Raw genomic sequence first — 22584 nt, 5'->3', positions numbered from 1 at the left:
AAGTTCCCAGGTTAGTGTGCCTTTTCTTCTTTTGTTCCTTAATTACTTGAGGGATATCTTGAGTGATTTCTTGAGTGATATTCTGAGTACCACTTAGGTGGGTCATTAAGTGTGGATTAGTTGCTAAAGCTTTCGTGTCTTGACCTCTTGAGCTTGTGAAGAGTTTTTTCTGAGAAGATGGCTGTACTGCACTTAGTTGTGCTCTGGCTTGGCTTCGTGTATAGGGGCGAGCTGTGGTTTTGTGCCCTGTGCCAGCTAGATCTGTGTAGGGATTGCAGGGGGGGTGCAGCATCCGGAGGTGAAGATGACGAGTGAGACCTCGTCGAAACGTCGCCTAGACACCCCAACTCTTACACGGGAAGACACCCGAAGACACCAAAACCTGCATTCCTGTACCCGTGAAAATCTACGAAAGCAAATATATATATATATATATATATATATATATATATATATATATGCAGGTTTTGGTGTCTTCGGGTGTCTTCCCGTGTAAGAGTTGGGGTGTCTAGGCGACGTTTCGACGAGGTCTCACTCGTCATCTTCAGGCTGGTGCTTTCGGCTTCTTGTTACTGGAACAGAGCTCTGTTCCAGTAACAAGAAGCCGAAAGCACCAGCCTGAAGATGACGAGTGAGACCTCGTCGAAACGTCGCCTAGACACCCCAACTCTTACACGGGAAGACACCCGAAGACACCAAAACCTGCATTCCTGTACCCGTGAAAATCTACGAAAGCATATATATATATATATATGCAATAATCGATCAATCAAATCTATACATGCAATAAAATAAAATAAATCAATAAATAAATGGAATGCTAAAACAAATATCCGACAGCACGTGCTAACGAACCCGGAAGCGGCTCAATTGTCAACTCCCATCTCCCCATCATGGATCATCCCCTTCATGGATCACTGTCCCCTTTATGGATCACTGCCTTGCCGTGGCGAAGGGGCTTGAAGAACTCAGAGAAGCTATGAACTACGCCGAGCAGGGCACCCAAGATGAACAGGTCATAGTAGAGAGTTTTGACCAAACGTGATCCACCTGGAGGAGGAACCGGCAAGCCACTCCAGTATCCCTGCCAAGAAAACTCCATGGACAAAGGCAACAGCCATATAAAAGTTATGGAAGTGAGAGCTGGACCATAAAGAAGGCTGATCGCTGAAGAATGGATGCTTTTGAATTCTGGTGCTGGAGGAGACTCTTGAGAGTCCCATGGACTGCAAGAAGATCAAACCTCTCCATTCTGAAGGAAATCAGCCCTGAGTGCTCACTTGAAGGACAGATCCTGAAGCTGAGGCTCCAAGACTTTGGCCACCTCATGAGAAGAGAAGACTCCCTGGGAAAGACCCTGATGTTGGGAAAGATGGAGGGCACAAGGAGAAGGGGACGACAGAGGACGAGATGGTGGGACAGTGTTCTCGAAGCTACCAGCATGAGTCTGACCAAACCGCAGGAGGCAGTGGAAGACAGGAGGGCCTGGCGTGCTCTGGTCCAGGGGGTCACGAAGAGGCGGACACCACTAAACGACTAAACAACAACAATATATATTTTTATATATTTATATAAATTTCGATCAAATCTATACATGCAATAAAATAAAATAAAATAAAATGAACGAATGAATGGAATGCGAAAACAAATAAATAAATATCCGACAGCACGTGCCAACGAACCCGGAAGCGGCTCAGCTGCCAACTCCCATCTCCCCGTGGCATTGTCCCTGCCCGAAGGGGCTGACGGGAGATGTAGTTTTAGCCGCTCCCTCCGGGTCCACCGCCCGCGTGCGCATGCGCGAGAAGGCGGAGCGAGCTGACCCGCCTGGGTGACGTCACTCCCCACGCGGTATTTCTTTCCCCCGGCGGACTCCAATGCAGGCGCAGAGGACACTCTCGGCATGGAGCGGGCGCTGCTCTTCTCGCTGCTCCTAACAGCCGCCGCTATAGACGCAGGTGAGCACAACCCGCGCATGCGCGAGGAGCCCCTTTCTGGGCTGGAATGCCGGCACACGCGGGAGGGGGGGGCTCCACTCAGGTCACGCCCACCTCCACCGCCGGCGCCGATTGGCCAGGCACTCCTCGGCTCTCGGAAAGGCGCCGATTGGACGCTCGCTTGAGCCCGCCCCTCCCCCTGTGACCTCGCCCTTTTATTGGTTGCGGGGTGGTGGGCGGGGCCTCTTGGGGGTTGTCATGGAGACGGGGCCTGTACTTTCAGGCTGAGGAGAGAAATAAACAAGAATAAAGCGTGTTTGTTATTAATACATAGGAATTCTAATGCTAGAATTTGGGGTCACGTGTTATGTGTTTATACCCCACCCTCCCTCCATGGGTGGGGTAACTTTTCCTGCTTCTTCCCCATTTTTGTTTCCCCCCTCACAACAACCCTGTGAGGGAGGCCACATTATTATTATTATTATTATCATTATTATTATTTTTTTATTTTATTTTATTTTATTTTATTTTATTTTATTTTATTGTTGTTAGCCGCCCTGAGACCGGCTTCGGCTGGGGAGGGCAGGATATAAATAAAAAATTATTATTATTATTTTATTGTTGTTAGCCGCCCTGAGACCGGCTTCGGCTGGGGAGGGCAGGATATAAATAAAAAATTATTATTATTATTATTATTATTTTATTGTTGTTAGCTGCCCTGAGACCGGCTTCGGCTGGGGAGGGCAGGATATAAATAAAAAATTATTATTATTATTATTATTATTAAGCTAGTAAAGCCCAAATGGGCCCCAGTCAGCTTCATGGATGAATGGAGGACAGAACTCCCACCTTCAGGGGCCTAGCCAACTTAAGTTCTACCAAGAGGAGAACTTAATGGCCACACGCCGATATTTTCCATTAATTTCAGCTAGAGTAGGACTGTAGCTAGGTGCATCCCTAAGGCATCAACCGTTAAGCTATACTTAATTAATTAAGCTGAGGCTCCAAGACTTTGGCCACCTCATGAGAAGAGAAGACTCCCTGGAAAAGACTCTGATGTTGGGAAAGATGGAGGGCACAAGGAGAAGGGGACGACAGAGGACAAGATGGTGGGACAGTGTTCTTGAAGCTACTAACATGAGTTTGACCAAACTGCGGGAGGCAGTGGAAGACAGGAGTGCCTGGCGTGCTCTGGTCCAGGGGGTCACGAAGAGGCGGACATGACTAAACAACTAAACAACAACATACAGGAAGTAATTGGGCACATCCACATTGTACATCTTATAGCACATGGCTTCCCCCCCCCCAAAAAAAAAAAATACCCTGGGAACTGTTTGTCAAGGCACTGGGAATTGTACTTCACCCATTTCGGAGGTGCTATAGATCCTGGGAGTCTTTGCTTTGAAGCTGCATGCTTCAAATGCTGTTTGAGGAAACTTGCAGCCAGTCTTTTGAATTTGTTGTTTAGTCGTTTAGTCGTGTCCGACTCTTCGTGACCCCCTGGACCAGAGCACGCCAGGCACTCCTGTCTTCCACTGCCTCCCACAGTTTGGTCAGACTCATGCTGGTAGCTTTGAGAACACTGTCCCACCATCTCGTCCTCTGTCGTCCCCTTCTCCTTGCGCCCTCCATCTTTCCCAGCATCAGGGTCTTTTCCAGGGAGTCTTCTCTTCTCATGAGGTGGCCAAAGTCTTGGAGCCTCAGCTTCAGGATCTGTCCTTCCAGTGAGCACTCAGGGCTGATTTCCTTCCGAACGGAGAGGTTGGATCTTCTTGCAGTCCATGGGACTCTCAAGAGTCTCCTCCAGCACCAGAATTCAAAAGCATCCATTCTTTGGTGATCAGCCTTCTTTATGGTCCAGCTCTCACTTCCATACATCACTACTGGGAAAACCAGAGCTTTAACTATACAGACCTTTGTTGGCAAGGTGATGTCTCTGCTTTTTAAGATGCTGTCCAGGTTTGTCATAGCTTTTCTCCCAAGGAGCAGGCATCTTTTAATTTTGTGGCTGCTGTCACCATCTGCAGTGATCATGGAGCCCAAGAAAGTAAAATCTCTCACTGCCTCCATTTCTTCCCCTTCTATTTGCCAGGAGGTGGTGGGACCAGTGGCCATGATCTTAGTCTTTTTGATGTTGAGCTTCAGACCATATTATCCTTCGTGGCGAAGGGGCTTGAATAACTCAGAGAAGCTATGAGCTATGCAGTGCAGGGCCACCCAAGATGGACAGGTCATAGTGTTGAGTTTTGACCAAACATAATCCAACTGGAGCAGGAACTGGCAAGCCACTCCAGTATCCCTGCCAAGAAAACTCCATGGACAAAGACAACAGGCACACGTCAATATTTTCCATTAATTTCAGCGAGAGTAGGACTTCAGCGAGAGTAGGACTGAAGCTAGATGCACCCCTAAGGCATTAACCATTAAGCTATACAGGTAGTAATTGGGCACATCCACATCGTACATCTTATAGCACATGGCTCCCCAATTTTTTTTTACCCTGGGAACTGTAGTTCACCTTTTTCGAGGTACTGGGAATTGTAGTTCACCTGTTTCAGAGGTGCTATAGATCCTGGGAGTCTTTGGGTAGAAGCTGCGTGCTTCAAATGCTGTCTGAGGAAACTTGCAGCCAGTCTTTTTAATTTAATGAATGCAATTATCCCTCCCTGTGGAACGCCCTCCCACCAGATGTCAAAGAGAACAACAACTACCAGACTTTTAGAAGATATCTGAAGGCAGCCCTGTTTCGGGAAGCTTTTAATGTTTGATGTATTATAGTATTTTAATATTCTTTTGGAAGCCGCCCAGAGTGGCTGGGGAAACCCAGCCAGATGGGCGGGGTATAAATAATAAATTATTATTATTATTATCATGGGAGAGGTCAAGGCTGAATAAATGATTCTTCTCTGTTCTTTGGCACGACTGATTAGGCTTAGCAAGAGCGACTTGGCTCAAGGTCACTCAGCAAGTTTCATGGCTGAGTGCTGATTTTTTTAAAAAATGTATTTGTATTAAAGATTTTCTTGATTTACAAAGGTATGTGCAATGTCTCTCTCTCGTATTTTTTCCCCACGTAACACATTTTTTTTTACAAATCGGTTTCATTTGTTGAGACGTTAGGAAGAATAGGGGGAAAGAGGTGGTTGGGGGGAGCCAAGTGTAGATTTGAACCCAGGTCTTACGTCTCCTTAGGCTAGGTCCTATGTTACACCTGCTCAGAGCGGGGCCATTTTAACTGAAATTGTAATAATGGGGACCCCAAGGGACATCTAGTCCAACCCCCTGCAGTGCAGGAATCCATGTTACGTCTATCAGTGGGTCTACTCTGACTGGGAATTACTGGGTACAACCCACCTGACAACACCCATCCCCACCCTCGGTGCATTCATACATACATAAGGGTGGGTCACTGCTTGTTTTAGGTCTCCTGACCCTTCCCTGTTCATTGGCTTCATTTACTGATATTTCTTGTCCTGCCAAAAAAAAATATTACTTGGCACTTAAACCACAACCTTGCTATTTCTTCATTATTGTGATATTTCAGAGCTTATTTTTATTTCTGCACAGCTAAGGCCCTCTATTCAAACCCAGTTCCAATAAAAATCCCACCTAGGGATACTGAATATATAACCTTTATTATGCTCAACCGAAAAACACCCCCGCTGCTCCTATTATGAACGAATGTGCAGCCAAAGTCCTCTGTTAAAATCCTGTTCCGATAAGAAAATTCCAACAAGGGGCGTTGGAAAAAATAATCCTGATTGTACCCAGGAAAAAAAAACCACCCCCACCCCACTGTGGTTGAAATTTTTGTCCAGTTCTAATAACGTGTGATTTATTTATTTTTTGCCCATAAAAATAAGCTGTGATTAGGAGTTCCAGAGAGTGGAGACACAAGAACAGTTCTATGAGTTCCCTATATGTTAGCCCAGTGTTTCCCAACCTTTTTTGGGCAAAGGCACACTTGTTTGATGAAAAAAATCTCGAGGCACACCACCATTACAGCCCCGTGACGTCAGCGCGCAGCGTCACGCCGGGAGGGACGCACGAAAGTGTAAGTTTCAATTTTTTCCCCTCCCCCTTGCCGGGGAACCTCCAAGCTTTGGGGGTGGGGGGAAGGAGGCAGCAAAGTGAGGGACTGAGGGACTCCTCCAATGACAAGGGTTGGGGAAGAAGAGAAAGGGCTATTCCGCTCCAGTCATGGGAGGGGAATATGTACTGGCCCAACTGGTGTGCGGTCTTCGGAAAGCGGGGTGCGGGAAGGAAGCCTAGGTTCGGGGTCCACCGACCTCGGCGGAGAAAGGCAACAACCGGAGCCGATGACGAGCCGGCGCGTGCGTGCAGCGGCTGGCCTCGAGCTCGGGAAGCTGCGCACGGCGATGTTGACGCGGGGCACACGAGAGCTTGGGGGCGGGGGGGGCGGGAGAGAGAGAGAAAGAGTTGGCAGCACCAGGCGCTGTTATTTATTGCGCTGCGGACGCTGCCAGCAACTGCGGTGGTTGTGCGGCGGCCGCCGCAGAACGTCCTCGTCAGTCAGCTGAGCTGCCTGGCGGCGTAGGGAGCCGAGGGGCAGGGCTTCCTTTCTGAAGGAGCTGAGGGTGGGGGTCCTCCGGCGCCTTCGGCGAAACGGCGCCGGCCCAGAGCGCTTCTAGGAGGCTGCCTTTGTGCGCGACGTTAAGCCCTCTTTCCCTCCCTCCAGCCCCGTGTCACATGTGGAAAAGGGGGCTGGATCCAGTGACGCAACTCGGAAAACTGTTAGGGAAGCCAGAGCAGGAAAGTGAGTGGGAGGCGGCGCCGCCGCTTTAACCCACGTTTCCTTTTTGAAAGAGAAACTTCAGTGTTTCCCAACCTTTTTTGGACTCGCCCGCCTCCCTCCAGGCAACATCTCGCGGCACACCAGGCAACATCTCGCGGCACACTAGTGTGCCGCGGAACACCGGTTGGGAAACACTGTGTTAGCCAACTGTCTTTCGTATTATTTCTATGCATGGCTGATGACTCTATAGGCGATAGCCACCAGGGAGTTTTGGCTGTTAGTATTGTTTTACAGTGGTACCTCACGTTAAGTACTTAATTCGTTCCGGAGGTCCGTACTTAACCTGAAACTGTTCTTAAGCTGAAGCACCACTTTAGCTAATGGGGCCTCCCGCTGCTGCCGCGCTGCCGGAGCCCGATTTCTGTTCTCATCCTGAAGCAAAGTTCTTAACCTGAAGCACTATTTCTGGGTTAGCGGAGTCTGTAACCTGAAGCGTATGTACCCCGAGGTACCACTGTATTTGTTTCCCTAACTTTGAATAGGGCCAAATGATTAGTAAAGCCTCTTATGTGCTTTTATTTTATCATGACCTGGGGCCTTTTCAGTGGTGGCTCCCCTAATGCCATCGTTACATAACTTTAGGCTTTAAGCCAAAACATTTCTTTTTTGCCAGGCCTTTGGCTCTTAATTATCTGTTGCCTCGATTGGGTGAAATATTGCCCCCCTAACCTTTTATATGTCATAAGTGAGGTGATTTCCCCCTTCCCATATCCAAGAATCTCCTGAGCAGTCTGCTGATTCTCCAGAGAGGAGGAGGCGTGTTCTGCTCTCTACTTATTCTGCTCCAGCACCCAGTCAGTCAGTGTCGGAGAGAGAGAGAGAGAGACTGAGTGTTAGAGATAAGGTTGCTGCTAAGAGCAGCTGCAGACACTCAGTGCGGTGCAGCATTCATTTATGCTTAGACCTATTTAGCTCTGTATATAGTTGTATAATAGTTGTAGATAGAATAAAGAAGATATTCTACAGAGCTGCTCTCCGAGTTGTTTATATACTCTGCTAGACTCTGCTGTACTCTGCTGTGCGACGACTGTCTTCTTGTGGGAGTGAATCCGGTGCTCACAACTCTAAGCTGTGAGTCCACAGCACTTTGACCTGTTCCTGTGCAGAAGGTGGTCTCTGGAAGTGCTACCCAGCTCGCCTAGCCCAGTCGGGGCTGAAGGGGATGAGTCCAGTTGGTGGCACTGGCTCAAGGGCGATGCTGACAATAAGTTGCCTCAAATTAACTTGGTGTGACCAATTTATTTATTTATTTAATTCACAAAAACTTGCACGCCACTTGATAGGTTTTTATTTTAAGGATTGCAAAAAAGGTAAGATCGGGAAGGATTTGCAATATATTAAAACATAACAAGAAGTTTAAAAAGCTGAAGCAGATTGAAATGTAAACCAGCTTTTCTAAGCGGCTGAACTAAACAAGGACGTTCTTAGCAGGCACTGAGAAAAATACAGTGATCTCAGGCAGGCTTTTGAGTGTTTGTAAATCCTGCCTAAGGGATGCGGGTGGCACTGTGGGTTAAACCACAGAGCCTAGGACTTGCTGATCAGAAGGTCGGCAGTTCGAATCCCCACGACGGGGTGAGCTCCCGTTGCTCGGTCCCAGCTCCTGCCAACCTAGCAGTTCGAAAGCACGTCAAAGTGCAAGTAGATAAATAGGTACCACTCCAGCGGGAAGGTAAACCTCGTTTCCGTGCGCTGCTCTGGTTCGCCAGAAGCGGCTTAGTCCTGCTGGCCACATGACCCGGAAGCTGTACGCCGGCTCCCTCGGCCAATAAAGGGAGATGAGCGCCACAACCCCAGAGTCAGTCACGACTGGACCTAATGGACCTTTACTTTTTAAAATCCTGCCTCTTTCATAGCTGAGCTGCTGGAGTTGCTTGACCATCCTTCTGGGTCTCCCAAATGACGCTCTTGTGTGTCTCTCCTTTCACAATTCAGAACGTTTCCTTTGCACCCTCGGGAGTTTCCGGTGCGAGGACGGCGGACAGGTTCCGCTGTGCCAGCGGTGCGACGAGAAGCGGGACTGCGGCGACGGCAGCGACGAGAGAGGCTGTCGAGCCGCCAACGTCTCGTGCGGACCCCGCGGGAGGCGATGCGGCAGCGACGGCCCTTGCCTGCCCTTGGAGAGGATTTGTGACGGCCACGGCGATTGCCCAGACAATTCTGACGAATCCTTAGACGCCTGCGGGCATCGGGTAGACACGACTTCGCCAGCCTGCCCGAAGGACGAGTTTCAATGCGAACCAGGGGCAGAGTGCTTCCCCCTGGCGTTTGTATGTGACGGCCATTCTGATTGTCCGGACGAGAGGGATGAACGAGGCTGCCTTCTGGACTTCCCAACGGTTTCAGTAACGCCACCAGCCACTCAGACAGGTAAGTTGTGCATCAGTCTGCTTTAGGGGGCAAACAGGTATCCTGGCAACCATCTCTACCGTAACCCCCTCCTTTAGCTGACCCAGAATACTTTTGCTTCCTCCCCTTTGCCTCTGCTTGCTTCACGTTAAAAGGGTTTTTTTTTAAATATAAAGTTGTCCTTGACTCCCCCAACACCACCCCAAATTGCCATATTTATTGATCTATAAGACTCACTTTTTTATAAAAAAAAAATTATTGGTTTTTCACCATTTATATAAACACAAACAATACACAATACAAACACATAAACAAACATGTATAGTTTCGAATCCTTTTTTCTTAAACCTTACTTCGCCGACTTCCCCGTACCTCCCCTTTCTGCATCCCAATTCCCAAATTTGTTTCAGCAAATCCTCCCCCTTGATTTTATCTAATTTTCCCTTGTTCTTTTCTTTTACTTAATCTTTTACAGCTGTAGTCCCCTGTTTTCTATAACCTCAACATTTTAGCACTCATTAATTTTACAGTATTTCTTAAGGTAAATTTTAAATTTCTTCCAATCTTCTTCCGCCGTCTCTTTCCCCTGGTCTCGGATTCTACCAGTCATTTCAGCCAGTCCCATATAGTCAATCACCTTCATCTGCCATTCTTTATAAGACTCACTTTTTCCCTCCTAAAAGTAAGGGGAATGTGTGTGCGTCTTATGGAGCGAATGCAGGCTGCGCAGCTATCCCAGAAGCCAGAACAGCAAGAGGGATCGCTGCTTTCACTGCGCAGCGATCCCTCTTGCTGTTCTGGCTTCTGAGATTCAGAATATTTTTTTTCATGTTTCCTCCTCCAAAAACTAGGTGCGTCTTGTGGTCTGGTGCGTCTTATAGAGCGAAAAATACGGTATTTGGAATGTAGGGGAAATATTGCTGTACAGTGGTACCTTGATTCTCAAACTTAATCCGTTCCGGGAGTCCGTTCAGATTTCAATACAAAACCAGCTTTTTTTCAAAGCTTGAAATGGAGTTTCCTGGAAGAAGCTGTGGCTGGCCGGCACCCTGAACCTGAATCGCTCCACGCTGCAAAATGCTCTCGCAGACCCTTGCTGGTCATTGACCGTATTAAAGATATTTGATTTGCTCTCGCAGACCCTGCTTAGCCTTGTTTTACAGTTGGGTGCTATAAAACTGCAGCTTTTGTAGGGTGCAGTTATGCCGGTATTGCTGTTGCTGCTGTCGCTGCCAAGTTTTGATGAGAACTTTTATTGTCTGCGGTGCTCCTGTGTTGCCCGGGAGCCCTTTCCATTTATGCCTTGCCTCTGCCAAAAGCGAATGACCACCGCACCTTCTTTCCTGGCACAATTCTCCCTGGAGTTTCAAGGAAAAGGGTGTGGGCAGCGCTGTCTTTAGCGTATGTGCCGCTAAAGATCCACCCAGCGCCCCCAAATTTAGTTTAGCCCCCAAATTAACTTTTATTATGCTTATGTCAGACACAACGCTTACGCCTTATTTCTTGTTTACGAAAGAAGGGAGGAAGAAGAAACAAACTTTTTTATTTGCTCATTTATTTACAATACAGAGGTACCTCGGGTTAAGTACTTAATTCGTTCCGGAGGTCCATGCTTAACCTGAAACTGTTCTTAACCTGAAGCACCACTTTAGCTAATGGGGCCTCCTGCTGCTGCCGCGCACCGGAGCATGATTTCTGTTCTCATCCTGAAGCAAAGTTCTTAACCCGAGGTACTATTTCTGGGTTAGTGGAGTCTGTAACCTGAAGCGTATGTAACCCGAGGTACCACTGTACACTTATACTTAAGTATACAAGCCCATTACACTTAAACTTATAAGTATTGTTTAGGCACCTACTTAGGAGAAAATCAGATGTGTCAAAGGGGCCGCTGGCCCCACTGCCACATAGAAGCATAGCATAGCAGTTACAATACGTAACATAATATTTTGATGTAAGAGTTAATTTTGCATGCACGGCGCTGTTGTGAATGACAAGCGCCGTCGTAGAGTCTGACAAGCACCGCCGTTGTGAATGACAAGCGCCACCACTGGCGCAGCGCGTCTTTGCTAAGTGGGCACACAAAGTCGAAAGTCCTTTAGTGAAACAGTAGGTATACATTTCGGTAATACCTAGGTGTGTATGTATTTTGTTTTTCTAGCTTGATCAAAATGATTTATTATTTCATAACAGGAAGATAGTTAAGGGGACGCGGGTGGTGCTGTGGGTTAAACCACAGAGCCTAGGACTTGCCGATCAGAAGGTCGGCAGTTCGAATCCCCGCAATGACAGGCTGAGCTCCCGTTGCTCGGTCCCTGCTCCTGCCAACCTAGCAGTTCGAAAGCACACCAGTGCAAGTAGATAAATAGGTACCACTGTATTATAAGCTTAGAAGTTGGAGGGTCCTATTTGGGGTCTTGAAACCCACGTTTAAACCCCGTCTTGCAACATGAGACTCAAATCTTATTTTTAAAAAATTAACCTGCATATGGTGTGTTTTTTTCCCTTCCCCTTCTTGCCTGCGTTTCTAAGATGGCGTGCCTGTCCCTGGAAATGCGATGCCTGCGGATTTGGTGGTTCTTTCCATCGTTGGTGAGTCGTAACAGCAAAAGCATTCTTCCATCTCCCTGGTGTTTAATAGTGAGCCATTTCTTACTGAAACCTAAGCCGGCCAGATTTGGCCCACCAGGCCATTTTCCCAAAACCATGCATGCCAGTCTCGCACCTGCAGGTTGCTGGCTGCTGCCAAAAACAGGATTGAACCCTGCAGCCTCACCCTTCTTTCAACTTTCACCAATCCTGATCGATATTCGGCCTGCAGAGCCAAATACCGTATTTCCCCGTGTATAAGACGCCCCCATGTATAAGACTCCCTCCTATTTTGGGGGGACTCCAAATTAAGAAAACACCCCTCAGCACTCCCCGTGTATAAAACGAGTCCCAATTTTAAACCTAACTTTTTGGTTAAAAAAACCTAGTCTTATACACGGAAAAATACGGTAGGTTTCCCAGCCCTGCTCTGTTCCAAAGGTGGCTAACCATTTTTTACTTGGCGGGGCTGGTGTCATCTCCATCATTTTATTTTATTTATTTATTATTTTTTTTAATTATAATTTTTATTAGTATTTTCCATGCAACAACAACAGCATGAAAAGTATCATGTATAATAATAATAATAATAATAATAATAATAATAATGATGATGATGATGATGATGATGATGATGATGATGTTGTTGTTGTTGTTATTGTTATCCCTCTCTCTTCTTCATTCCGTAGCGTTCCTGGCTGTCGTGGTGGCTGCTGTTTTTGCCTCCGCCTGGAGCCGTGCGAAAGCGAGACATCTGGCAAGCTTCAAGTGGGATCACGGTTCAGAGCAGCTGATCGCAAAACAACAGCCTTGAGAGACTCCTTCCTTCGAGGTACACCTGAGTTACGCATTTGACTCATTTTCCCCCTCTCTCTTCACCTGCAGGCCAGTGCCCTTATTAAACCTGCTTCTTCCTTGAACCCTCTTCCCAGCTCAGCCAGTAGAGCATGAGACTCTTAATCTCAGGGTCGTGGGTTCGAGCCCACGTTGGGCAACAGATTTTTGCATTCCTTGTGGCGCCTTCCAACTCTTCCATCCCGCTGGCTTCCTCTTTAGCCACGCACAACCTCTCCAGCCGGGAGAAGCTGCGCACGGCTTTGTTTTTAGCCCGAGCTTCCCCCGACCCCAGCCCCCAGAATAGGCTGCTATCCGCAAGCCTTCAGAGCCCAGCGGGAACTCCCACCGCGCTCCAAAGGCTTGCGGATAGCTGCCTGAAGCTTGGAGAGAGCGAGAGGGGTTTGTGCACACTAGGCTTCAGCGAAAGCTTGCATTCGCTCCATAAGACGCACACATATTTCCCCTTCATTTTTGGAGGGGAAAAAGTGCGTCCTATAGAGCGAAAAATACGGTAGATTTCCCCTCAATTAAGAAATGATTGGTGTTTCATGGATACCAATAATTTCATTTATGATCTCCAGAGCTGGCCTGCCTTCGGAAGCGTGGCGTCTGATTCAACACATCCTCTGAGAAGAACGGTCAGCCTTTTAGTCCCTGCCGGGCTCACTTGCTGCTCACCTTTCAACAGGTGCCTTCAGTCGAGAACTTCAGGCGCACATCCGAGTTAGAAGGTCAATCGCTTTCTCAAGGGAGACCTCCCTGTCGCTGGTCCTTGTCATCTCAAAACGTATTTATTTCTGCCCTCTGGCTCCTTGATCTTCCATGGCAAAGAGCTGCTGAGTTTAGCCACTGCAGCTATGAACAGAGGCTCAAAAGGGTACTGGAAAATGTGGGGCGTGCGTTAATAAAAACAGCATTATTATCCAGTAGGCTTTGGTGGAAACAGCATCAAATGCATATTTGAATTGCCTCTTTAGGTTGTTTTTCCCTCTACACAGGGCAATTTGCCGTTTGGCTAAAACCTTTCCCTACATTTTCCCCCAGTACACTCTGCGTCTCTTTTCCCACCAACTGTGGCGAAAAGCAGCAGAAGAAAATTGCCATGGCACATTCCTTTGCCATGCTAGTTTTGCACGCAGCAAGCATCCTTGTGTGGCAAAAACGGTTTTTCTAATCATCCCAGGCTCAAGCTGTAATTTTCAGTGCTTTGTTCAGATCACCTGGCCTTGTGCAAGCACAGTGTTTTCCCTCGCACAAATCTCCATGGCTGCATCCGTTTCTTGTGAGAATCAAGCCAAAGAGGGGGGAGCCCAGTGTGCTGTTGGGGATAAAACCCCATAGGTTGTCCTAAAATGTCCCAAAATGTCCAGCTGGAACAGCTCCGTTGCTTAAGCGTTTGACACAGAATCAACTCTGGAAACTTGTAAAAGATTAAAAAAAAACTTTTTGGAGAAAAAATAACTTGGGAGCTTCTGGTTTTTCTTTCCTTATTTCTCTCTTACCACCCCGCCAATACATTTTTGTTGTTTTTCACTTTAACACAAGAGCTAAACTACATATAACTACAGTAACTTGCCCAGGGATTTATTATTAAGTTTCATATGTAGGTACACAGTACATAAGGAAAACAGTGGCTGGGGAAACTCAGCCAGATGGGCGGGGTATAAATAATAAATTATTATTATTATTATTATTATTATTATTATTATTATTATTATTATTTCTGGTAGTCTCTCCACAGAGATTCTTTTTTTTTTTCTTCCATTCATTAGGTTTATTTGTATGCTGCTTTTTCGCAAATCATGCCCAAAATGGCTTAGAACAAAGAAACCACAATATTTTTTGCGTAAAACATAGCAAAACATTAACAATTTCATAACAACTTAGCAAAACAAAGATATAATACCATGTTGCTCAGCGTTTTCCAATTCTACAATATCCGTTTTGAGGATGTTTTGAGGACGGTCGTACTTCTAGCCAGGCTACGTGTTGGCACTGTCAGGGTAACTGGGTGTGAGGTGACCGGAAAACAGAGTTTTTAGCAGGGTGTTCTGGGAAGAAGAAGGAAGAAGAGAGACTGGGATCCATCCACAGAGATTCTTGTGTTGAAGGTTATCTTCCGTCTCATTTATAAAGGAAAAGAAAGGAAACAAAGTCTCAAAAAAAGTGTCCCTCCCTGATGTTCCTTTAATCACCTTTCTGTGGCAAGTAAGGCGTTCCGAGAGAATCCCACATTCCAAGTACAGTGGTACCTCGGGTTACATACGCTTCAGGTTACAGGCTCCGCTAACCCAGAAATAGTGCTTCAGGTTAAGAGCTTTGCTCCAGGATGAGAATAGAAATCGTGCTCCGGCGGCGCGGTGGCAGTGGGGAGGCCCCATTAGCTAAAGTGGTGCTTCAGGTTAAGAACAGTTTCAGGTTAAGAACGGACCTCCGGAACAAATTAAGTACTTAACCCGAGGTACCACTGTATTATTTAACCAGATTTCAGTGAGGATTTCCAGTATCGGCCTATCGTTAATTGGGCTGACGGTTACAAAAACTAAACTAAATCTCTGCAATTTAATGTTGTTGTTTAAATGTGGGTCTGATGATAATAAGGTGAGGACCGAATTGCGTGGGGGGGGGGAGGGATTAATTTTGGAAATAATGCGAAACACCTTTCCCCTCAGCGTGCAATTCTTCCCTTATTTCTACGATGAGGGGAGGAGTATTGCTTGGAAAGAGGGAGCAGACTGAGACAGATGAGGGATGAATTGTTGCTACAGTGCAACAGACCGGCCTCTAAGCTTTGTCTCATACATGATGATATAATTTACATATCAAAATATTCATTTAGACATTAATCAATGACTTCCCTGTGAGTGCCTGGAGGCGGTTGGAGGATGGATGGCGGCTAATGGATTGAGGTTGAATCCTGACAAGACAGAAGTACTGTTTTGGGGGGACAGGAGGCAGGCGGGTGTGGGGGACTCCCTGGTCCTGAATGGGGTAACTGTGCCCCTGAAGGACCAGGTGTGCAGCCTGGGAGTCATTTTGGACTCACAGCTGTCCAAGGAGGCACAGGTCAATTCTGTATCCAGGGCAGCTGTCTACCAGCTCCATCTGGTATGCAGGGTGAGACCCTTCCTGCCCGCAAACTGTCTCTCCAGAGTGGTGCATGCTCTGGTTATCTCCCGCTTGGACTACTGCAATGCGCTCTACGTGGGGCTACCTTTGAAGGTGACGCGGAAACTGGGAGTGGCTGCCGGGACCACATAACACCAGACCTGAGAGATCTGCATTGGCTCCCAGTACATTTCCGAGCACAATTCAAAGTGTTGGTGCTGACCTTTAAAGCCCTAAACGTGTTTTTACGTGAGCAGAATGTGTCCTTTTATTTAAAATGCATCTCTGGGTTATTTGTGGGGCCTGCCTGGTGTTTTTACATGAGCAGAATGTGTCCTCTTATTTAAAATGCATCTCTGGGTTATTTGTGGGGCATAGGAATTCGTACATTATTTTTTTTTTCAAAATATAGTCCGGCCCTGCACAAGGTCTGAAGGACAGTGGACCGGCCCCGTGCAGAAAAAGTTTGCAGAGAGCAAGAGCTTCTCCACACCTGGCTTTAAAGTCCCAACAGGTTGGGGGGCAGGTTTTATGTACTGGAATTTTTTAAGGATCAAAAGCACTTAAAGGATAGAGTGCCCATCGTGGGAGATGGGAGCGTCCGATAAATCAAAGGAAGACCCGGCTTCCAAAAATAGCTTCTTAACTTGAAAGGTTAACCCCATAAGCTTATTAACGTTTTAAGAAGCTTGGGCATAGCTTCTTCCAGATACACCCAGCATCTCTGTCGCAGAAGCAGCCGGGGGGGGGGGAATGCTCAGGGGGTTAAGCCAGACTGCACACACAGTAGCTCTTCGGAGGCGTTTGACCCAAGCACTCGTTGAATGGGAGCAGGACCGGAGAGCCCCGGAACTGGGCTTCTCCTAGCAGCCGGGAGACCCCAGTCTGTAAGCACCACTCAAGAGCGATGAGGAAGCCCGTAAACAGGCGGTCCAGCCTTTCGGCCAACTTGAAAATCGGCGACTACAAGAAATGCTGCCTGACTCCCGAAGAGGAAGAAGTCTACATCCCCTTCGCTCAGGAAAGGCTGGTCAAGCAATGGGGGTCAATGCACAACGTGGCCGACAGGGCCCAGGAACGCCAGAGCATCCCTCCCCGCAGGAACCGCTACTTCCTGAACCTCAACGTGGGCGGGAAATGCTTCCAGATCGCGTGCAAAGTGGCCGCCAGGTACCCCGTGACCAGGATCGGCCAGCTGGCCGTCGCCACCGACCCCATGAAGAAGCTGCAGCTCTGTGACGACTACTCGGTCCCGAGGAACGAATACTTCTTCGACCGCGACCCCCTCATCTTCCACTACGTCTTCCACTTCTACCGCAGCGGCGTCATGTGGATCATGCAGGAACTCTGCCCGGCCAACTTTGTGGAGGAGATCGAGTACTGGGGGGTCCACATGAAGTACGCCCAAAGGTGCTGCCGGATCCTCTTTGAGGAGAAGCAGGACGAGATGGCCGAATACCTGAAGGTCCAACGGGAGCTGGAAGCGGAGCTGGAGCCGCTGGAGAGCGACGTGAACTTCGAGGGCATGTTCCTGGGCACGTTCCGGAAGGCCATCTGGAACCTGGTGGAGAACCCATTCTCCTCCATCCCGGCCAAGATCATCGCCATCATGTCCAGCGTCTGCGTGCTGGTCTCCATCGTGGGCATGACGCTCAGCACGGTGGAAGAGATGCAGCACAAGACCAGCAAGAAGTGCATGGAGCGCGTGGAGACCGTCTGCGCCATCTTCTTCACCCTGGAGTACCTGATGAGGCTCATCTCCGCCTCCTCTTGCCAGCAGTTCCTGCGGGCGGCCTTCAGCGCCATCGACCTGGTCTCCATCCTCCCTTTCTACATCCAGCTCCTCTTTGAGAACCTGGGCGAGGGAGACACGGAATACCACGAGGAGTTGCACAAGATGCGCAGCGTCGGGAAGCTGGGGAAGGTCCTCAAGCTCATCAAGCTCATGCGCATCTTCCGCATCCTCAAGCTGGCGCGCCACTCCACCGGCCTGCGGGCTTTCGGCTTCACCATCCGCCAGTGCTACCAGCAGGTCTGCTGCCTCCTCCTCTTCATCGCCATGGGCGTCTTCACCTTCTCGGCGCTGATGCACTCCGTGGAGCACGATGTCCCCGGCACCAACTTCACCAGCATCCCCAGCGCCTGGTGGTGGGCAGCGGTGAGTAGAGTGCCTCTGGTTACCTGTTCCTCAGGTGAGGAACCTCCATTCCCACAGAGGAACTTATGGTCTTCAAATAAAAACATCCTGAAGGTCCCAGGCCACAGAGAGATTAGGCTGGCCTCAACTAGAGCCAGGGCTTTTTCGGCTGTGGCCCCAACTTGGTGGAACGCTCTGTCACAAGAGACCAGGGCCCTGCGGGACTTGACATCTTTCCGCAGGGCCTGCAAGACAGAGCTGTTTCACCAGGCCTTTGGCCAAGGCAGAGTCTGACCCCCTCCTTTGGCAATCTTCACAGAACTCTAGCCCAATGGTTGCCATCAATTTGATTTTAATTACCGTATTTTTTGCTCTATAAGACTCACTTCCCCCCCCCTAAAAAGTAAGGGGAAATGTGTGTGCGTCTTATGGAGCGAATGCAGGCTGTGCAGCTATCCCAGAAGCCAGAACAGCAAGAGGGATTGCTGCTTTCACTGCGCAGCGATCCCTCTTGCTGTTCTGGCTTCTGAGATTCAGAATATTTTTTTTCTTGTTTTCCTCCTCCAAAAACCAGGTGCGTCTTATAGAGCGAAAAATACGGTAATTTTTATAATGAAATGTTTTTAGAATGTTGTACTATTTTATTGTTGTTAGCCGCCCTGAGCTCGGCTTCGGCTGGGGAGGGCGGGATATAAATAAAATTTATTCTTCTTTTGGGAGGTTCCGGTTTGGCCATTTCCTCCAAACTACGCCCCGCTGCCAGTCACTGGGTGGCATCAGCCGATGGTCACGGGGTCCAACCCTGCCGGGTGCTGCTTTAACAGTGCACCCCCTGTGGATAACGCCCTGGTGAAACAGAACCCGCGACAGGAGCGAGCCAGCAATAAATCACACCGAGCAGGCTGGAGTTAACTCTTTGTTAGCAATAAAGAGTGTCAGGCCTAATGAGCACAGCAACTCATCCCCGGTAGGTCTTGCCCCCATGAAGCAGTTGCCAAGGCTAAAGGTCCCTGCCTCCCCCCCCCCCCAGCCGTCAGTCTCCTCCTCTCCAGGGTTTCCCCCCCCCCAGCAATCGGAGACTGCGCCTGCATGCCTGTCTTTGCTCCTCTCTCTTCATGCCTCTGCTGGTTCTGAGACACAAAGGAGGAGGGAGAGAGACCTGTGTCTTTTCACCAGGTTGACTCTTCTCTGCTTCTTGGTCTCCCTCCTGCTTCAGCTTCTGCCTCTGATTTTGGACTTATCTCTGTCGCAGACTCTTCCAGCTCACTAAACCCTGTTGCCTCTTCAGATTCCAAACCTCCTCACAGTCTTCTCTGACCGCTCATTGCTGTCCCACCCCCAATCCCCAGGCTCTGAAACTTCTTCCCTTGTGGGATCCCAGCTGACTCCTCCCAGCATTCCTCTGCATCCTACCAATCCCTGACACCCTAAGCCTGTGGGTCACCTTTGACATGGGTCAATCAGGTGATGGATGAGTAGCCCTTGCTCTCCTGTCACAGCTCCCCCTGCTCCTGATTTAATCGTGTGGAATCAGACCATAAGCCCACCCAGCCTTGCCCCGGGCACAGGCAACACACACTATGCCCCTGCCTCCTGCAGACCACAGCAATCTGCTTGGTGCTTAAGGGATGCTGAGCAAAACGGGTCTAGGGATGCAGGTGGCGCTGTGGTCTAAACCACTGAGCCTGTTGGGCTTGCCAATCGGAAGATCAGTAGTTTGAGTCCACAAACGGGGTGAACTCCCATTGCTCTGTCCCAGCTCCTGCCAACCTAGCAGTTCGATAGCACGTCAAAGTGCAAGTAGATAAATAGGTACCACTCCGGCGGGAAGGTAAACGGCGTTTCTGTGGGCTTTGGTTTCCGTCATGGTGTCCCGTTGCGCCAGAAGTGGTTTAGCCCTGCTTGCCACATGACCAGGAAAGCTGTCTGCAGACAAACGCTGGCTCCCTTGGCCTGAAAGCGAGATGGGCGCCACAACCCCAGGGCTCCTTTACCTTTACCTAGTGGTGTGGGCATAAAAAGACTTAGCTCACTGGGTGCTTAGGGCACGAGATGGCAGGGAACAAGCCAAGCTGATTTGGGTGCATTGTCTCATAGAATTGCAGGCTTGGAACGGACGCCCCAAGGGTAAAGGAAAAGGTAAAGGGACCCCTGACCATTAGGTCCAGTTGCGAACGACTCTGGGGTTGCGGCGCTCATCTCACTTTATTGGCCGAGGGAGCCGGAGAACAGTTTCCGGGTCATGTGGCCAGCATGACTAAGCCGCTTCTTGGCGAACCAGAGCAGCGCACGGAAACACTGTTTACCTTCCTGCCGGAGCGGTACCTATTTATCTACTTGTACCAGTGTGCTTTCGAACTGCTAGGTTGGCAGGAACTGGGACCGAGCAACAGGAGCTCACCCCGTCGCAGGGATTCGAACCGCCGACCTTCTGATTGGCAAGTCCTAGGCTCTGTGTTTTAACCCACAGCGCCACCTACGTCCCCAAGGGTACCATCTCGCAATAAAGGAATCCAGGGACTTTCTGGCATGCTCTCGATGAGCCGCAAGGCAGGCGTGCATCTTCGCTGCTTGCAAACGAGGCCCAATCCTGTTTCGGTTCTGTGTCATTCTCTTCCTCCTCTCCAGGTCAGCCTCTCTACGGTGGGCTACGGGGACACCGTTCCGGACACATTTCTGGGACGCCTGGTGGCCTTTGGTTGCATCTCCTTTGGCATCATCTTGAACGGCATGCCCATCTCCATCCTCTACAACAAGTTCTCCGACTACTACGCCAAGCTGAAGTCCCACGAGAACGAGACCACCCTGTCGCTCAAGCTCTCGCGGAAGCTCAACCTCAAGGCCAGAGCCTGGAGGAAGTTCACCGATTGCTGCTGCGCTGAGTACATCATCCCCGGCCAGCAAGCTTCGCATCAGGCCCATGCCCGCCACGGGTACCATCCCGTCCATCAGGGACACCCCGTCACCCACCAGCCGGGGCACCCTCACCCCCAAATGCCCCATTCTCCCGTCCACTGCTCACACCACCTCGCTCCCCAACCGCAGGCTCACCATGCCCACCCAGAGGCTCTCAACACCCACCTTGCGCCACCGTCGGGGCGGCCCACCCCTCAGCCGTCACCGCGGCCGCCCTCCAATGCCAGGCGAGGGAGCCAGTAGAATAAGCAGGCAGAGTTTTGTGGTCTTTTTAGAAGGGTATGCTTCGTTTGCAAAGGGCCAGATTTATTTATTATTATTAGAGCCAGTGACGTGTAGTGGTTAAGAGCGGTGGACTCGTAATCTGGTGAACCGGGTTCGCTTCCCCGCTCCTCCACATGCAGCTGCTGGGTGACCTTGGGCCAGTCACACTTCTCTGAAGTCTCTCAGCCCCACTCACCTCACAGAGTGTTTGTTGTGGGGGAGGAAGGGAAAGGAGAATGTTAGCCGCTTTGAGACTCCTTAGGGTAGTGATAAAGCGGGATATCAAATCCAAACTCTTCTTCTTCTTCTTATATACTGAGTTTATATACTGTCCTATACCCGGAGGTCTCACAGAATAGATCACAACATATACCATCAGAATAAAAACAACAACCCAATAACACAAATAATTCAAAATTATTGGGAAACGATTTATACCGAACTTTTAAAGGTAAAGGTAAAGGGACCCCTGACCATTAGTTCCAGTCGTGACCAACTCTGGGGTTGCGGCGCTCATCTCGCTTTACTGGCCGAGGGAGCCGGCGTACAGCTTTCGGGTCATGCGACCAGCATGACTAAGCCGCTTCTGGCGAACCAGAGCAGCGCACGGAAACGCCATTTACCTTCCCGCAGGAGCGGTACCTATTTATCTACTTGCACTTTGACGTGCTTTCAAACTGCTAGGTTGGCAGGAGCAGGGACCAAGCAACGGGAGCTCACCCCGTCACTGGGATTCGAACCGCCGACCTTCTGATCCTAGGCTCTGTGGTTTAACCCACAGTGCCACCCGCGTCGCCACCGAACTTTTAAAAAACATTAAAAAAACATTTTGCTAAAAACCCAGAAGCATTATTGCCGGGGTTATTAACAACATAAGTTTCCAACAGAGAAATTTGTTTCTATATGCTACAGCGGCCGGCCGCGTATTATTAGTGCAAAAATGGAAAACAGATAAAGTGCCAGCGAAGGAAGACTGGCATGTTAAACAGCTAGAATATGCAGAGTTGGCAGGGGTGCCCTCTAGAATAAGAAAACAAAATGACGAAAGATATGAAGAGGACTGGATGCTATTTATGGAATATATGGGAAAGTATTATAAACAAACAATTTACCTAGCAGGATGGTAAAAATTTTCAGCAGAGTAGGAAATAAATAAAGTATATAAAAGCGGTTGCGATAGACGGGGTGAACTAAGAAAACACGAGGGGAAAATGGGGTTCAAAAGAACCATGGAAAGAAAGGAAAGAGTCAAGCAATGTTTTCTGATTTTTTTGTTTGTTGATTCTCTGAAAGGTTTTTCTTTGTTGCATCATTTTTTTTGTTTATGCTTTGTTGATGTGGAAGGTTATCAGAAAAGCAAATAAATAAGAAATTTAAAAATAAAAATGTGCAGTGCAGATTAGCAACTTGCTTGCTTGCCTATGGCCCTGAGTTTGCCTCTGCAATGGAATACACTCACAGAACCCGGAAATAATTGCTCCAGACTCATAAGGAGACACCCATACGTCACGCGTGATTCCATCACAAACAGTGAGGGTAAAGTAAAGGTAACGGGACCCCTGACCATTAGGTCCAGTCTTGGCCGACTCTGGGGTTGCGGCGCTCATCTCACTTTATTGGCCGAGGGAGCCAGC

At 48.8% G+C, this 22584-nt stretch overlaps 2 protein-coding genes across 3 annotated transcripts; both read left to right on the top strand.

The window, feature by feature from the left end:
- The first annotated feature begins 1720 nt into the window (after window positions 1–1720).
- Window positions 1721–13983, top strand: LOC310697500 (uncharacterized protein). 2 transcript variants are annotated; one of them, XM_083484206.1, is made up of 5 exons: window positions 1729–1958; window positions 8689–9123; window positions 11632–11691; window positions 12378–12520; window positions 13107–13983. In XM_083484206.1, the coding sequence occupies exons 1-4, from the start codon at window positions 1904–1906 to the stop codon at window positions 12500–12502; spliced, it is 675 nt and encodes a 224-aa protein (XP_083340332.1). In that variant the 5' UTR covers window positions 1729–1903; the 3' UTR covers window positions 12503–12520; window positions 13107–13983. The 2 variants fall into 2 exon arrangements, with proteins under 2 accessions (XP_083340333.1, XP_083340332.1); XM_083484207.1 differs by lacking the exon at window positions 11632–11691 and having other exon boundaries at window positions 1721–1958.
- A 2438-nt stretch (window positions 13984–16421) lies between these two features.
- LOC310697324 (potassium voltage-gated channel subfamily V member 2-like) lies at window positions 16422–22295 on the top strand. The gene is made up of 2 exons (XM_083483862.1): window positions 16422–17791; window positions 20399–22295. Exons 1-2 carry the CDS (start codon window positions 16541–16543, stop codon window positions 20927–20929), a joined length of 1782 nt encoding a protein of 593 aa, XP_083339988.1. The 5' UTR covers window positions 16422–16540; the 3' UTR covers window positions 20930–22295.
- The last annotated feature ends 289 nt before the right edge of the window (window positions 22296–22584 follow it).

Source organism: Podarcis liolepis, assembly GCF_965112155.1.
Source record: "Podarcis liolepis genome assembly, chromosome: 18".
NCBI classification, from domain to species: domain Eukaryota; kingdom Metazoa; phylum Chordata; class Lepidosauria; order Squamata; family Lacertidae; genus Podarcis; species Podarcis liolepis.
The sequence above is the reverse complement of the archived record's forward strand: the minus strand, read 5'-3'. Positions and strand labels throughout refer to the sequence as shown.

Coding starts and splice junctions, on each gene's coding strand:
- LOC310697500 (XM_083484206.1), top strand. CDS start 1,904: ATGGAGCGGGCGCTGCTCTTCTCGCTGCTCCTAACAGCCGCCGCTATA. Junction 1,959..8,688: donor AGCCGCCGCTATAGACGCAG/GTGAGCACAACC, acceptor TTCACAATTCAG/AACGTTTCCTTTGCACCCTC. Junction 11,692..12,377: donor GGTGGTTCTTTCCATCGTTG/GTGAGTCGTAAC, acceptor TTCATTCCGTAG/CGTTCCTGGCTGTCGTGGTG.
- LOC310697324 (XM_083483862.1), top strand. CDS start 16,541: ATGAGGAAGCCCGTAAACAGGCGGTCCAGCCTTTCGGCCAACTTGAAA. Junction 17,792..20,398: donor GCGCCTGGTGGTGGGCAGCG/GTGAGTAGAGTG, acceptor CCTCCTCTCCAG/GTCAGCCTCTCTACGGTGGG.